This window comes from Macaca thibetana, chromosome 2, assembly GCF_024542745.1.
Source record: "Macaca thibetana thibetana isolate TM-01 chromosome 2, ASM2454274v1, whole genome shotgun sequence".
Taxonomy (NCBI): domain Eukaryota; kingdom Metazoa; phylum Chordata; class Mammalia; order Primates; family Cercopithecidae; genus Macaca; species Macaca thibetana.
Window position 1 is genome coordinate 14,466,702 of NC_065579.1, and position 17,718 is coordinate 14,484,419.

Below are 17,718 nucleotides of genomic sequence, written 5' to 3' on the forward strand. Positions count from 1 at the left end.
CATGCTCAAGCAGTCCTCTCACCTCGGCTCAAGGTGAATTCCTGGGCTCAAGCAGTCCTCTCACCTCGGCCTCCCGAAGTGTTAGCATTATAGGCATGAACCACCATACCTGGCCAGGGATTTTCTTTTGTGGATTAAGTTAATGCTTCCTAATATCAGTATATCATCACATGTACTTTCTGATATGTTTGGTTAACTTTTTTCTTCATGTTTGGTATGCTACTTACCCTTCTTTATCAGTTTTTTCTTTTATTTTCTAGTTATCTTTTCAACAGAAGCATCTGATGGGGTTTTCTATCTTTATTATTTAGTTTTAATCAACACCAGGTTCCACTTCATCCTTTGTGTTAATATTTTCTGAAATTTTTTTTTTTTTTTTACTGTTAGTCTCCACTTACAACTCTATAGTAGGCCCAGGGACTCACTGGCTCACACCTGTAATTCCAACACTTTAGGAGGCTGAGGTAGGAGGATTGCTTGAGGCCAGGAGTTTGAGACCAGCCTAGGCAATAGAGTGAGACCATATTTTTACCAAAATAAATAAATAAATAAATCAGCAGGCTTAGTGGTGTGTGCCTGTAGTCCTAGCTACTCTGGAGGCTGAGATGGGAGGTTGGACCCAGGAGTTCAAGGTTACATTGAACTAAGATTGCACCACCATGCCCTGGGCAGCAGAGTGAACCTCTTGTCTCTTTAAAAAAAAAAAAACACACACACACACACACACACACACACACACACACACAAAAACTATGGTAGATATTGAAAACTGCTCTACAAGCATTTTACTTGTTTATGTTTTCTTTCTTTCTGTCTCTCTCTCTCTCGCTGTCCCTGTCTGTCTCTTTATTTTCTTTCCTTTCCTTCTTTTTTCTTTTTTGAGATGGGATCTTGCTCTGTCACCCAGGCTGGGGTGCAGTTGTATGATCGTGGCTCACCGCAGCCTCAGCCTCCTCAACACTCAAGCGATCCTCCCACCTCAGCCTCCTGAGTAGCTGGGATCACAGGTGTGAACCACCATGCCAAGGCTACATTTTCTTGAAATATTTTGAATCAGTGTTTAAAATTGAGAAGTTTTACATGAAAATTCGTATTTCTAGCTTGTCTCAAGAAATTGCCTAATGTAGGAACCCTGATCAGAAGTTGCTTTGTAGTTGCTCTCATGTCTAGTTAATGATCTTTCCCATTCATAAAACCTCCTCCACCCCCAAAATCCTCTTGTCTCTTTGTAACTGAGAAAGTTAGGTATAATATGGTAAGGTTGGAATACTGCACTTCTTAAACTGGCTAAGTATCAGCATTTCCTGTGTCTTCTTGGATGTAAACATTTGTGTTTGTGACTCTTGCCCTGTAGTAGCTCCCTATTCTTAATTGCTACAGAGAAAATTTAGACTTAAGGGTAGTTCTAGGTATTATGTATCTCACTTATTTTTCAGACACCAGGAGTACCACATGGGGTTTTATGTCCTGACTACACTCAGATTGAGGCAATGGGAATATTGGGACCGGAATTGTAGTTTGACTCCCAACACTGTCCTGCTTTCAGAACTTACTTCTCTAAAGCTGTCTTTTACCATATATGTTCCTTCTCCTTCTCAGTAGACTTTTTCTTTGTAATCTTTAGCAAGTACTTTGTCTCCACTTTAAGCTAATCAGAAACTTGCTCACTCTTTCTAGGCGTAGCTGAACTTGTTTATGCCTCTGCTGTGCCCTTATTTCTTTTTGAAATCTTCACCTCTTCTCCATGGTCCTTTCTTTCCCTTCTAAAAATGTACTTCAGATTTGAGAATCTCAGGAATTTGCAGGTTAACCTCACCCTATGTTGAATTTTTCTTTACTCTGTGATTCTTATACAGTTAAATACTTAATAACATTAACTTGCTTTTGTTGGTTAGTGTTTTTCATTTGTGTTTGTGCAACTAGATGGCACGTGTTCATACACTCTTATATATGTATAATTTTTTTTTTCTAATCTCCTATTCTTTCTAGTTATCCCTGTGCATTTACTGTTAGTATTGTTTTCACTTTGAATCATAAGTGCTCATCATTGTCCTTAATGAAACTTGAACTTGTTATTACTTTAGGATAATATACAGTGTGGTATAATAGGAAAATTTTATTACAGCTTTGCTATCATTAATTGAATGCCTACTTTTTACCCATTTTTGTCCATTTGCCTTTTACCCTTTTACTACTTTTCATACATGAAAGATTATCCTGACTTCATTTCTAATTTGTAGAATAGCTTTGCAAGATAGGCAGCATACCTGTATGCTCTTAGAAAGGTATGGAACTGGAGTAAGAGTCCCAGGGTTAGCTTTTTGGTTTTATCTCTCTTACAGAACTTAGCCAGATCACTTTAGGAGTCTTTCTTTAAAAGGACGGAGTTGAATTGGATTATGTCTGGAAGGTTTTTTGGTAATCTAACTGCAGATATATATAACTTGATTTGAGAGATAATGTTTAGTTTTGGTGCACTTGGGTTATTAGTTATCATTACAGGTATTTTTAATATTCTTTTATGTTAAAAGTGAGAAGTGTTTTAGGAAAATTGAGATTCATTTTCAGTTTTAGATACAGTTCCAAAAAGAGTATAAGCTCTATTAATGTAATTCTTAAATATATAATCTATATATATGCATGTATTAATAATAGAAAATATTTTAGTTTCCTTTTGTGACCACATATATTGTGGGAAAATATAATTTTCAAACAAAAAATATATAATTTACATTTAATATTGATCACCAGCCCTGGTTTTATAACTGATTCAGTAAAAGATCTCATATCTTACAAATTTTGTAAACTGTTTTAAAATTTTAAACAGTTTTATCCCAAAATGTTACTGTAGAAGGAAAACAAAAATAGGCTACCCGGTTATCACTTTTATAGAATGGTTTGCATCTTGTACGATGCTAAAAGAAAAAAAAATACTAAGAGTTATGTTTCAGCCTTCTTCTGTGTGTCATTGTCCAAATTCCAGTCTGTGATAGATTGATTCATTTGTTTAACACATTCATATGGAGAGCCTATTGAGTGAAAAATTCTGTTCTGGATACCCCATAAATATTTGTTGAATATTCATCATATTAAATGATAATGATCATGGGCTTGGCACAGGTGCTTTTTCCTTGTTTTACTTCATCCTTTCACTAGTCATGTGAGGTATAGTTCTGTCAGCCTTCCATATTTTACAGACAAGGAAACTTTGAAGTTCAGGGAATTTTCTGTTTTGTAATTAATAACTGATAGAGTTAGGAATACAATCTTGTTCTGTTTGACTCCAGGGTAGCATGTGTTAAAAGGCGATCCAGTGCAAAAACAGTATGAATTTCTTGTTTAAATTATTAGCTGTAATACTAATTTTATGTAATGTGAGGCTTTTTGTTTTTGTTTATGTTTCGTAAAATGGTTTTTAATATTGAAGTGAGCCCCTGTTTGGGCTAACATTTGAATTTTCTTGTTGGAGTTAAGAGAGTTTCACCTCTCAGGAATGAAGGATCTTTTCTTTTTCCATTATTGTTATATGGTTGTTAACATATACACACACACCCAAACACCTCAAATTGTAAGTAAATGGAGATGGTTATGACTGTGATCTCACATTGTCTAGATATTTATTTATTATTTTTTGAGACAGGGTCTTACTCTGTTGTCCAGATTGGAGTGCAGTGGCATGATCTTAGGTTACTGCAGCCTCTGCCTCCTGGGATCAAGCCATCCTCTCACCTCAGCCTCCCAAGTGCTGGGCTATAGACACGCACCACCATGTTTGGCTAATTTTTACAGTTTTAGTAGAGACGGGATTCCATCGTTTTGGCCAGGCTGATCTCAAACTCCTGGCCTCAAGTGATCCACTTGCCTTGGCCTCCCAAAGTGCTGGGATTACAGGTGTGAGCCACTGCACCCGGCCAGTATAGATTATTTAAAACCTGGTTTCACTACTTGTTGTTTGCGTGACCTTCGATAAGTTATTTAATCCTTTGTGCCTTCTCTATCAAATGGGCCTACTCTGTTTCATAGGACTGTTGAAAGGATTAAATGAGATAATTTGGTGGTTAGTGCATAATAATATCTAACATTTGTTAAGTGTTTACTATTGTCTTCTGCCTTTCAGAAGCTATCAGAACCAGAAGCCCATAATGGCAATCTTATAGATGTTGACAAATTCCTCTAGTGTTAACAGTACATCCAAGATGTATGAGAAGAATTTATATTGTTCCTATTGATGAACATTGTCCCATAATTAGACTTATGATTTTTATGTCGAGGACATTGTTTTCTTACACAGTCATTTCTTTGATTAAGCTTAAGGCTTTTGGATGATATCTTTCCATTTGGTATGTTGCTTTCTCACTCTAGTCATTTGTTTCCCAAAAAGAATGTAATTTCTTTTTTCTTTAACTCTTGTTGTTCATTATTACATCAGTTTTGGTTATTACATTATAGATAATAGATTGGCTTCAGATTATATACACATTTAATTATATATGTTTATAAATAAACTAGAGAAATATTTCTTTCTTGATCTGATTTATTTCTCCTTCCTTTGTTTAAACTAGACTTAGTCCTCCGTTGATTCAGAGAAAGAAAAGCTATGTAGTAGTCCCCCATTATCTTCAGGGGCTGTGTTCCAAGACCCCCAGTGGATTCTTGAAGCCTCCGATAGTCCAAACCAGTCCATGACCTGTTAGGAACTGGGCTGCACAGCAGGAGGTGAGTGGCCAGCAAGTGAACATTACCACCTGAGCTCTGCCTCCTGTCAGATCAGCCTCAGTATTCGATTCTCATAGGAGCACGAACTCTCTTGTGAACTGTGCATATGGATCTAGATTGTGCACTCTTTACGATGCCTGATCCCAAAACCATCCTCCCCGCCCCCCGCCACTGTGGAAAAATTGTCTTCCACAAAACCAATCCCTGATGCCAAAAAGATTGGGTACTGCTACTATACATGTGATGTATTTTTGATCTGATAACCGAAACAGCTACTAAGTGACTAATAGGCAGGTAATGTAAACAGTGCAGGTATGTTGGACGAAGGAAGGATTCACATCCCTTACTGAATGGAACAAGAGAGCCCAATATTTCATCATACTACTCAGAATGGTGTACAATTTAAAATGTATGACTTGTTTATTTCTAGAATTCTCCATTTAATATTTTCAGAGCACAGTTGGCCATGGGTAACTGAAACCACAGACAGTAAAGCTGTGGATAAGGGGGGACTACTGTATAGCTGTAATATCAAAAGAGAAACAAAGGAAGTGTCCTTGCTTTTGAACATGCAGAAGGATGATAATGATAGTGATAGTAGGTGACATTATAGAAAGTGCTTACTCTATGCCCTTTACTCTTTGAGTTATGTGTATTATTTTTTAATTTTCAATAATCCTCTGAGATGAGTACTGCTACCCACATTTATGGCTGAGGAAATAGACGAAAGGTATCTAAAAAATAGACATTAGGTCACACACCTAGTAAGACCACACTAAATGGTAGTGGTAATTTAAGGGATTACAGGAAGGTAATTTTGACTATGAGGTATTTTTGCCCTATGAACTGACTTTAGAACCTGTTCCCTTTGAATTCTACTTCCTCCTTGTCCCCTCATCTATACATTTCTCTCAGAAAAATAATATTTAGTTTTGCCCGTTTTTTGAACATTATTATAAGGAGATGTCATGCTGCATGTATTCTTGTGAATCTTCTCAGTTATTTTATTGGATTCATGTGTAAAGAACTTAAAACAATTTCTTTACCTCACAACTCTTCATTTATGGAAACAATTGCTATTTGTAATTTTGAGAAATATAGTTTTTAATGGAGATGAGTTATAAGTAAACACTCTTTTACTCCCTCCCCTTCTTTAGTTATTGTAGCTTTAATAGACAGAATGGGAGATGCCAAAGACAAGGTTCGAGATGAAGCTCAGACTCTGATATTGAAGTTAATGGATCAAGTAGCACCACCTATGGTAAGCTTACATTTTAAAATTCAGATTTTGCTAATGGTAATCACAGCAAATCATTAAAGCCACAGCAAGCATGAATGCTGACATTTTAAACAATCATTTGTTGCTAATGCCTTTAAGAAGTCGACATTTAAGATTAAGTGTCAATGTTTGACTCTGGTTTTTTGCTTCTTATTTTGTACTCTTTAATGCTTTTTTTTAAAGCTAACTAATAGATTTCAGTGGTTTGACAGTATATGGATTATATTATACTTCAGGATTTTTTTCGTTTCTCTTTTTTGTAAATTGTAAAATGTTTGAAAAAGCTTATTTTGAGAACTACTGAATACTATATTGTTCATTTCTGCAACTCCTACAGAGACCAGAAGAAAATTTTTTCACAAGTGGTTACTATGTTTTCCCAAATGTTTTGTATTTCAGAACTAATTTTTTTTTTTTAATATTGTGGTGAGTGTCCTTCCACTGTTGTTTATTCATTTACATTTTAGGTTGTTTTTGTCTTTCTGTGATTACAGACATTACCATAAGGGGCATCCCTTGTACTTCTATCTTTGAACATAAATATAAGTATTTATATAGAATAGCGTTCCAGAGGTAGTATTGATGAGTCAGGTTACCCACATTTAAGATTTTCTTTTTTTTTTGGTAATTTCTTAAGCCACCTTCTTGAAAGTTTAGTAGGGAGAGAGAAATATATTAGTAGAACTGAATACAGACTCCAGAAAGAATACTGAGTACAGAAAGAGGATGGCTGTGTATGTTGTATATTTGAATTTTGTAAAGGGTAAAAGTGCTATTTCCAAATGTGGAGAAAGGATTGATTAGTACAGTTGGCTTCACGTTTGTAAAAGTAAAGTTGGATTTCTTGTTACACCCAAAATAGTTGGTTTAAATTATTTGTATAGGTTTATCTATGCTTTTTCTAACAGAAAAGTGTGGTAGGTAGCTATAAAATCGATTGTCCAAATACATTTCTGTATTTGGATCCAACATTGAAAGGAAAAAAGTCTGAATTATAAAATGTCCAAAAAAAAAAAAAAAAAAAAAGCCTGTTCCGTGTGAGTCTATATTAGTTACTACGCAATGTTGGACCACTTAAATACTTACTGGACTACTGGACTTATAATGGTAGCATTGTTATTGAAGGTTTCTTAATTATAGAAGAAATCGTGTGTCCTTGGAAATTCTAAGGTTTTCAGTTGTTGGACATGGTTCTTCTGAGAATAAATAAAATCTAAAGTGAAATATATGTAAGTACTAAAATGTGATTAAGGTAATAAAAATAGGTGAGAACAATTGTGTAGTTTGGCTTAGAAAAACTTGTAAGTAGTGGAGAAATGAACAACAGTCTGATGAAAACATTCAGTTACCAGTAAGGTTGGTAGTAGGATTGGGAAGAAATAAAAGATTGTAACATGAATAATTTAGTTTTTTGTTTCACATTTTTACTTTTCTTTCAAATAGTACATTTGGGAGCAGTTGGCTTCTGGTTTTAAACACAAGAATTTTCGATCTCGAGAAGGCGTGTGTCTGTGTCTTATTGAAACCTTAAACATGTGAGTTTTATGATTACTGAAAATAACTGTCTTTTTTTTTTTATTTCTCTAAAAAAACCTCAGTTCACAAAGTCAAGGAAAGCTATGGTAATAACACATTTAAAATTGTTATTAAAGCATGTAACTTTTTATTTGATACCTTTACTGTTCATTTTTTGTGTATGTTATCTTTCATGTTCTTAATTTTTCAGTTATGTCAGTAATAAGTGTTTCTCTTTTTTTCTTTAGTATGTAGCCACCCAAAACAGATGGTCATGGAACTGATATGCTGATAACTTAGTATCTATTTCTGTTCTGGATCGAATTTGAAATTTTTTTAAATTCAATGATATTTCACATATTATAGCCATTTCCCATCCCCACCCTCCCCCAGAGCAATGTGGTGGGTACCAGAGTCATAGACCAAGCAAAACTTTCCCCGGTAACTAGACAGTGAGGCTGGTAGCCGTGTGCAGAGTTCTGGCTGCCATAGTTGCCACAGAAATATGACTGATCTGAAAAAGTGCTAGGACTTTTGTTCTTGCGCTGAATTATGTTTTTAGGTTCTATGCAATGTCATAGGTCATATGTAGTAGCTTTCAACTTTTCCTATAGTGCTATTTCCGTTTCTTAACTATGTTTTCATTTATTTTCTTTTATTACTTTGTAGTCCTTTCTGCCCTCTAGAAGCCTATAAGTGTACTTCGTCTACACAGCTCTTTGTGCTTGGTTTTGGCTCTCCTGCCACAAGCATAAAGATCTTTTAATTTCGTTATTTCATTGGAATGCATTTATATGAGACCCAGAGTCTAAAAAAATCACAATTTTAAAAGTGAAAACTCTGATTTTCTTAAGTTATTCGTAGGTTGCTAGGTTTAAGAGTGCCATTGTTGAACATTTTAATCTATTGGATTATGTGTTGTCGTCACTCTCAGTTGTGATTATTCAAATTTGCATACTTCACATTGCTTAGAATTATTTTTGCTTATGTCTCATATCCTTCATGTTTTAATGATGTGTGCCCATCTTCTCCACCATATTTGTCTTATTGCTACAGACAAGAAGGTATAAGGATATTTTGTTCACTGTTTATTAAAAACAAATTCTCTTTATTTTTTTCTCAAATTATATTTAGTTTTGGGGCTCAGCCGCTAGTCATCAGCAAGTTGGTACCACATTTGTGTATCCTGTTTGGAGATTCGAACAGTCAGGTAAAATTTTATTTACATTCAAGCATTGACTGATTTTTTGGCTACCATTTCTTTTCTAGTCCTCTTATTCTGTTTTTAAAAAAGAAGAGAGAGGATGGAGGGGGTTGCTGAAATGAAGATTTTACTTCATTAAAAAAATCCATCAAAGTTAGTTTTTAAAAACATTATATTCATGAAAGTTGCTTATGTTTGTCAGTTGTTTGGCTAGTAGTAAGGACAGATGGGACTTAAAGTTTAGTTTTGAGTGTGAGAGACTGAGTAACAAAGAGCTTAGATTCCCTGCTACAGTCTACCTGTATGTTAACTGTGGGACAGATTGTCAGCTTCCTTTGGTTATTGCTGAAATTGGCTGCATAACATTTTGCAGTTGTAAGAACCCTACTTAACAGAGAGGATTTGTATCAGTGGTATATCAGTTGTTAGAAACTTTTTTATCTGAACTGTCTATACCAGTAGTCCCCAACCTTTTTGGCACCAGGGACTAGTTTTGTGGAAGACAATTTTTCCATGGGAGGGTAGGGATGGTTTCGGGATGAAACTGTTCCACCTCAGGTCATCAGGTATTAGTTAGATTCTCATAAGGAGTGTGCGACCTAGATCCCCTCGCATGCACAGTTCACAATAGGGTTTGTGCTCCTATGAGAATCTAATGCTGCCTCCGATCTGACAGGAGGTGGAGTTCAGGCGATAAAGCTTGCTTCCCTGTCACTCACCTCCTGCTGTGATCCTTGAACAGGCTACGAACCCATATGAGTCCATGGTCTGGGGCTTGGGAACCCCTGGTCTGTACTATAAGGTATAATACAGGAATGTGTTCTGGATCATGTCCCTCATGGTGAACTTGAATCTTGACTGTAACCTTTTTGGCACAGTTTGGCCATTTGGAGTGACCTCGGGAAAGATTTTCCCTTCTTTTAGATCCTACCTGCTCCTCAAGAGGTTTGTAGAGAATTCTACTGTCTCTTCAGTTGCTGTTTCACAATGAGCTGTGCAAGGGAACTGGAGCTACCTTTCAAATTCCTGTATTCAGACCACATTCTTTTTTTTTTTTCCTTTTAATTGTAGCAAATACAATATAAAATTTACCATTCTAACAGTTTTTAAGTGTAAGTTCAGTGGCATCACATACATTCACATTGTTTTGCAACACCCATCACTGCCATCTAGCTCCGGAACTTCTTCATCCTCCCAGACTGAAACTCTGTACCTGTGAACAGCAGCTCCCCAGTCCCTGGCAGCCCCCCAGTGGCCCCCCATCCCCAGCTCCTGGCAACCACCGTTCTCCTTTCTGCCTTTGTGAATTTGACTGTTCTGTGTACCTCACAGAGGTAGAATGATAGAATATTTGTCCTTTTGTGTCTGGCTTGTTTATTTAGCATAATGTCTTCAAGGTACATCCATCTTGTGGCATGTATCAGAATTTCCTTCCCTTCTGTTTTAGGCTGAATAATATTCCATCGTGTGTATATAGCACATTTTGTTTATCCATTTCTCTGTGGATGGACATTTGGGTTGTTTCCACGTTTGGCTATTGTAAATAATGCTACTGTGAAAATTAGTGTAAAAAATATCTGTTTGAGTTCAGGCCGCATTCTTGAAATGCAGTTTTAATACAGGAAAATACATTAACCATGATAATAATTTGTATTAATATAATTATTGGCAGTTGTTTACATAATCTTACTACAGGTAGGGTTTTTTTTTGTTTGTTTGTTTTGTTTTTTTTTTTTTTGAGACAGAGTTTCGCTCTTGTTGCCCAAGCTGGAGTGCAATGGCGTGATCTTGGCTCACTGCAACCTCCACCTCCCTGGTTCAAGCGATTCTCCTGTCTCAGCCTCTCAAGTAGCTGGGATTACAGGCACGTGCCACCACGCCAGGCTACTTTTTTGTATTTTTAGTAGAAACGAGGTTTCACCATGTTAGCCAGGCTGGCCTCCAACTCCTGACCTCAGATGATCCACTAGCCTTGGTCTCCCAAAGTGCTGGGATTACAGACGTGAGCCACCGTGCCCGGTCTACAAATAGATTTTTAAAATTTTTTTATTATTGTTTTATTTTATTTTATTTATTTTTTTGAGTTGGAGTCTCGCTCTTTGTCGCCCAGACTGGAGGGCAGTGGCACGATCTCGGCTCACTGCAACCTCTACCTCGGTGGTTCAAGCAGTTCCCCTGCCTCAGCCTCCTGAATAACTGGGATTACAGGCGCATGCCACTACGCCCAGCTAATTTTTTTGTATTTTTAGTAGAGGCGGGGTTTCACCATGTTGGCCAGACTGCTCTCAAACTCCTGATGTCAGTCAATCCACCCTCCTTGGCTTCCCAAAGTGCTGGGATTACAGGCATGAGCCACTGCACCCGGCCACAAATAGATTTTTAAAAAGCTTAGTAAGTAACTTTTATTGACAAGTTTCTCAAATTTCTGTAAAATCATCTTTTAGTAGTTTTTTCTAGAAGTATCTTGGCAGGCCCTCTTGGGTTTTTACTGATGACAAGCCATATATGCAGGGGTTTAGAGGCATTAAACCCCACTTAGAGCTTCAAGTTGATCTATTAGTGTAATGTTACCTTGAAATGAAGTATTTTATTGTATCATATATAAGTTTGTTAAAAAGTTCTGAATTCTTTGACAGGTGAGAGATGCTGCAATATTGGCTGTAGTGGAGATTTATAGACATGTGGGAGAAAAAGTGAGGATGGATCTTTATAAGAGAGGAATTCCCCCTGCTAGGTAAGTCTTGCTGAATTTGGTTCCTTTTTTTTCACCACTAGTTTTAAAAGTTTGCATTTTGTTTATTTTAATTATTTATTTATTTTTTTGAGATGGAGTCTTTCTCTTGTTGCCCAGGCTGGAGTGCAATGGCGTGATCTCGGCTCAATGCAACCTCTGACTTCTGGGTTCAAGTGATTCTCCTGCCTCAGCCTCCCGAGTAGCTGGGATTACAGGTGCATGCCACCATGGCCGGCTAATTTTTTGTATTTTTAGTGGAGACGGGGTTTTTCCATGTTGGTCAGGCTAGTCTCAAACTCTCAACCTCAGGTGATCCACCCACCTCAGCTTCCCCAAGTGCTGGGATTACAGGCATGAGTCTTTGCCCCCGGCCTATTTTAATTTCTTTTTTTTTGAGACAGAGTCTTGCTCAGACTGCAGTATAATAGCGCGATCTTGGCTCACTGCAGCCTCTGCATCCTGGGCTCAAGTGATTATCCCATCTCAGCCTCCCAAGTAGCTGGGACTACAGGCATACACCACCACACCTGGCAAATTTTTTGCATTTTTAGTTGAGACAGGGTTTCATCATGTTGACCAGGTGGGTCTGGAACTCCTGACCTCAAGTGTTCTGCCCGCCTCAGCTTCCTAAAGTGCTGGGATTAGGCGAGAACCACTGTACCCAGCCTGTTTATTTTAAATAGGTTCAAATTTTTGAAATTTTTGTTTTGTTTTGTTTGTTTTTGAGACAGGGTCTGGCTCTGTTGCCTAGGCTGTAGTGCAGTGGTACGATCTCCACTCACTGCAACCTCCACCTCCGGGACTGAAGTCATCCTCTCATCTCAGCCTCCCAAGTAGCTGGGATAACAGACATGTGCCACCACGCCTGGCTACTTTCTGTATTTTTTTGTAGAGATAGGGTTTCACCATGTTGCCTAGGCCAGTCTTGAACTCCTGAGCTCAAGCGATCCTCCTGCCTCTGTCTCCCTGGGATTATGGATGTGAGCCACTGCAGCCAGCAGAAATGTTTTAAAATTCAAAAGATACAAAAGGATATGTATGTTATCACCATTTAAAAAGTTCTTACGATCCTATAATATTTTTTGCCATCGTTTCATTATATATTCATTTATTATTTAGTATGTAATTATGTACCATTATCAGGTGATAATAGTCATTATTTGGGAGATGCTTGAGCAAGGATTTACTAAAAATATTAATTCATTCATCAAGTAAATACTTTAAAAGTATGTACTGTTGAAAGGTACCATACAATTTATTTAATAACAGAAACTGTATGAGAATCAGTTTTTTGTTCTTTGTTTTTGGAGACGGAGTCTCACTCTGTCGCCCATTCTGGAGTGCAGTGGCGCAATCTCGGCTCATTGCAAGCTCCGCCTCCTGGGTTCATGCCATTCTCCTGCCTCAGCCTCCCGAGTAGCTGGGACTACAGGCGCCCGCCACCACGCCTGGCTGATTTTTTTGTATTTTTAGTAGAGACGGGGTTTCACCGTGTTAACCAGGATGGTCTCGATCTCCTGACCTCGTGATACGCCTGCCTTGGCCTCCCAAAGTGCTGGGATTACAGGCATGAGCCATCGTGCCCGGCCACGAATCAGTTTTTTAAAAGCTTAATAAGTAACCAATTCTAGGGTTCTTACAATTGCAAAATGTTTTATAGCCAATTTCAGCAATAACCAAAGGAAGCTGACAATCTGTCCCACAGTTAACATGCAGGTAGACTGTAGCAGGGAATCTAAGCTCTTTGTTACTCAGTCTCTCACACTCAAGAAATAACCATTAAGTCCCTTCTATCCTTACTTCTAGCCAAACAACTGACAAATTAAAAAAAAAAATTAGTCACTATTCTTAAAACCTACTCTTAAAACATGTTCAAATAAAAAAGAAATCAATAATATATGAGTAGTATGGCATCAGATTGCTAAATAATCTTCTAGTGTATCAGAAAACATTTTTCAATGGCTTTTTTCTTTATTACTTATCAGCTTATATACTTTTATTAAGGATATTCATATTGAAGTTTTTTTTTCTTCATAATGAAATTTTAAGGGCATTCACTAAAGGAATTTTTTTAACTTTTTATTAAGGTATTTAGCATTTCAAACAAATGCTAAAGGAGGTGGAATAAAATAATGAACCTTCATTTACCTATTACTGGGTTTGAACAATTATCAGTGTGTATCCAGTTTTTTATGTTACACCCTAAACTACTTACCCTTGTGCTGTATTATGTTGAAGCAAGTCCAAGTTATGACATTTCACTTATAAATATTTCAATACATTTTTAAAAGAAAAAAATTTTTGTCAGTCACAACAACAATACCATCAGCATGCTCTAAAGTTTTTTTTTCATGTAATTCTATAATATCAAATATGTAGTTAGGGTTCAAATTTACAGTCGTTTCATAAATACTGTAAGTGTGTGTCTTAATCTGTTTTGTGTTGCTGTAAAGGAATATCTGAGGCTGGGTAATTTATAAATAAAAGAGGTTTATTTGGCATGTGATTCTGGGGGCTGTACAAGAAGCATCGGGCCAGCATTTGCTAGGCTTCTGTTGAGGGCCTCTGACTGCTTCCACTCACGGGTGGAAAGCGATGAGGAGGCAGTGTTTGCAGAGATGACCTGGCCTGAGAGGAAGCTAGAGAACAAGAATCAGGCTCTTTATAACAACCAGCTCTCATAGGAACTAACCTAGGGAGAACTCATTCACTCCTCCTTGCCCCAGGGAGGACAGGACATTATTCATGAAGGATCCACACCCATGACCCAAACACCTCCCATTAGGCTTGGAGATCAGATTTCAGCTTGAGGCTTGGAGGGATCAAATTCAAACCATAGTAATATGTATGTGCTTTTAACAGTTTGTTGAATCAGGGTCCAAATAAAGTCTGTATGTTACATTATGTTTTGTTAAGTCTTTTAAAACCTTTATGTACTCCAACACTCTTTTATCCTTGTGTTTTATTTGTTGAATAAGCTGATGGTTTATTCTGTGAAGTTTCCCCCATTCTGGAGTTTGCCAATTCTTTTCCTGTGATATGGTTTAACATATTATTTTCTCTTCATATCCTGTTATTGTGTAGTTAAATCTAGAGATTTCAACAGGTCTTTGTGGGAGGATGTCAGGAAGAGCAAGGCAACTTCATAGGTGGTGATGTGTTCTAGTATGATGTGTCTCATCATATTTGGTTTTCTCTCTTAGCAGTAGTTGTTTGCCAGTACCAATTATTTGCTGGTAATAAGATTGTCTCAGAAATAAGCTTTTTGTTGACTTGATCATCTATTCATTTTCTACTTCCAGGACTACCAAGAATTCCATTTGAGTAAATTCTACATCATTTTATGGAGGAAAGAAAGAAGTGATGTTAACATATGTATTTTGTGTGTATGTGTGTATACATATCTTTTCTAAATTTATATTGAAATTATTTTATTCTTTTTTTTTTGAGATGGAGTCTCGCTCTGTCACCCAGGCTGGAGTGCAGTGGCGTGCTCTCGGCCCACTGCAATCCCTGCCTCCCAGGTTCAAGCAATTCTCCTGCTTCTGCCTCCTGAGTAGCTGGGATTACAGGCATGTGCCACCATGCCTGGCTAATTTTTGTATTTTTAGTAGAGAGGGGGTTTCACCATGTTGGTCAGGCTGGTCTCAAACTCCTGACTTTGTGATCCGCCTGCCTCCGCCTCCCAAAGTGCTGGGATTACAGGCATGAGCCACTGCACCCAGCTTTATTATTCTTAAATAGATTTTAATTTAATTTTTTTGAGACTAAGTCTCACTCCTGCCCAGGCTGGAGTGCAGTGGTGTGACCATGGTCCACTGCAGCCTCAACCTCTTGGTCCCAAGCAATCCTCCCACTTCAGCCTCCTGAGTAACTGGGACTACAGGTGCACACCACGACACCTGGCTAATTTTTAAAATTTTTTTGTAGAGACAGGGTCTCCCTATGTTGTTCAGGCTGGTCTTTAACTTTTGGGCTCAAATAATTCTCCTGCCTCAGCCTCCCAAAGTTCTGGGATTATAGACATGAACCACCATGCCTGGCTGGACTTTATTTTTAGAGAATTTTTTGGTTCACAGTAAAATTGAGTGAAGATACAGAGATTTCCCGTATACTCTGTGTCCCTGTACATGCCTAGCCTCTCCCGTTCTCAATATTCCTCAACAGAGTGGTACATTTGTTATAATTGATGAACCTACATTGACATATCATTATCACCTGAAGATTATAGCTTGCACTAGGGTTGACCCTTGGTGTTGTATATTTTATGGGTTTGGACAGATGTATAATGACATGTGTCCACTATTGTAGTATCATACAGAATAGTTTTACTGCCTTAAAATCCATACTGTTTCACCTGTTTATTCCTCCCGCTGGCCTAACCCTTGGCAACATTCTTCTTTTTACTATCTCCATGTAGTTACATTCATACAGTATGTAGCTTTTTCAAATTGGCTCTTTCACTTAGTAATACATATTTTAAGTTTTCTCCATGTCTTTTCATGGCTTGATAGCTCATTTCTTTTTAGGGTTGAAAACTTTTCTATTATCTGGAAGTACCACAGTTTTTCCATTCTACTGTGGGACATCTAATTTGCTTCCTAGTTTTGGCAATTATGAACAAAACTGCTAAAAATGTGAATTTGCAGGCTTTGTGTGGACATACATTTTGGTCTCCTTTGGGTAAATACTAAAGAATGCAATCACTGTATTGCATGGTAAGAGTAAGTTTAATTTTGTAAGAAGTTACCAGACTGTCTTCCAAAGTGCTTGTACCATTTTGTATTCCCACCAGCAGTGAAGGAGAGTTCCTATTGCTTCACATTCTCACGAGGATTTGATCTTGTCAGTGTTTTGGGTTTTGGCCATTTTAACAAGTATTTGGTGGTATCTTGTTTTAATTTTGCATTTCCCTGATGACCTATGATTTGGAGTACTTTTTTGTATGCTTGTTTGCCATCTATATATCTTCTCTGGTGAGATGTTTGTTCAGATCTTTTACCCCTATTTAAATTGGATTGTTAACTTTCTTATTGTTGAGTTTTAAGAGTTCTTTGTTTACTTTGGGAAGCAGTCCTTTAACAGATATGTCTTTTGCAAATATTTTCTCCCACTCTGTGGCTTGTCTTATTCTCTTGACAGTGTCTTTCAAAGAGAAGAAAGTTTTAATTTTAATGAAGTTCAGCTTATCAGTTATTTCTTTCATGGTTCATGCTTTTGGTGTTATATTTAAAAAGTCATCACCAAACCAAAGGTCAATTAGATTTTCTACTATATTATCTTCTAATCGTTTCATAGTTTTGCTTTTTGTATTCTGTGATCCATTTGAATTAATTTTGGGAAAGCATGTAGGTCTGTATCTAGATTCATGTTTTTGTGAATGTCCAGTTGTCTGAGCACAGTTTTTTGAAAAAACTATCTTTTCTTCATTGTATTGACTTTGTCCCTTTTCCAAAGATCATTTTTATCATATTTATGTGGTTCTCTTTCTGGGCTCTCTATTCTGTTCCATTGATCATTTGTCTCTTCTTTCACTAATACTACACTGCCCGTAGTTTTGTAAGTTAGGTAGCGTCAATCTTACAACTTTGTTCTTTTCCTTTAGTAGTGTGTTAGCTATTCTAGGTCTTTTGCCTCTCCCTATAAATTTTAAAATTGCTTTGTTTTTATCCACAAAACAACTTGGCTGGAATATTGATTGGAATTGCATGGAATCCATAGATCAAGTTGGGAAGAACAGACATCTTGAAAATACCAAGCCTTCCTATCCATGACTGTGGAATATATCTCAATTTATTTCTTGTTTTTTGGTTTCTTGCATCAGAGCTTTGTACTTTTCCTCATAAAGTCTTACACTTACTTCGTTAGATTTATACCTTTATGTAGATCTGAATTTTTGACCTGTATCATTTTCCTTCTCTCTAAAGAACTTCTTTTTAACATTTCTTGCAAGCATTACTACTGACAACAAATTCCTTCAATCTTTTTTTGAGAAAGTCTTTATTTCTTCTTTACTTTCAAAGGATAATATTACTGGGTATAGAATTCTGGATTGGTAGAAAAGAAAATCTAAAAAGAATTGTAGATGAGTGTGTTTTTTCTCTCAACACTTTAATATTTTATTTCACTTTCTTCTTGCTTGCACAAGGAGACATGGGATGTAGTTTTTATCTTTGCTCCTTATAGGTAGTGTTTTCTTCCCCTCTGGTTACTTCAAGAATTTTTTTCTTTATTTTTGATTTACTATAGTTTGAATATGATATGTGTAAG

The 17,718-nt window shown here is 37.0% G+C and overlaps 1 protein-coding gene across 27 annotated transcripts in view; it reads left to right on the forward strand.

Annotated features, from left to right (window-relative positions):
- Positions 1-17,718, forward strand: part of CLASP2 (cytoplasmic linker associated protein 2) — a 222,363-nt gene that overhangs the window by 22,664 nt on the left and 181,981 nt on the right. For all 27 annotated transcript variants that reach the window (XM_050779319.1, XM_050779320.1, XM_050779327.1 and 24 more), the window contains exons 3-6: positions 5,874-5,977; positions 7,439-7,530; positions 8,645-8,720; positions 11,351-11,448. In XM_050779319.1, the coding sequence (XP_050635276.1) occupies positions 5,874-5,977; positions 7,439-7,530; positions 8,645-8,720; positions 11,351-11,448 (370 nt within the window). The remainder of the gene's footprint in view (positions 1-5,873; positions 5,978-7,438; positions 7,531-8,644; positions 8,721-11,350; positions 11,449-17,718) is intronic.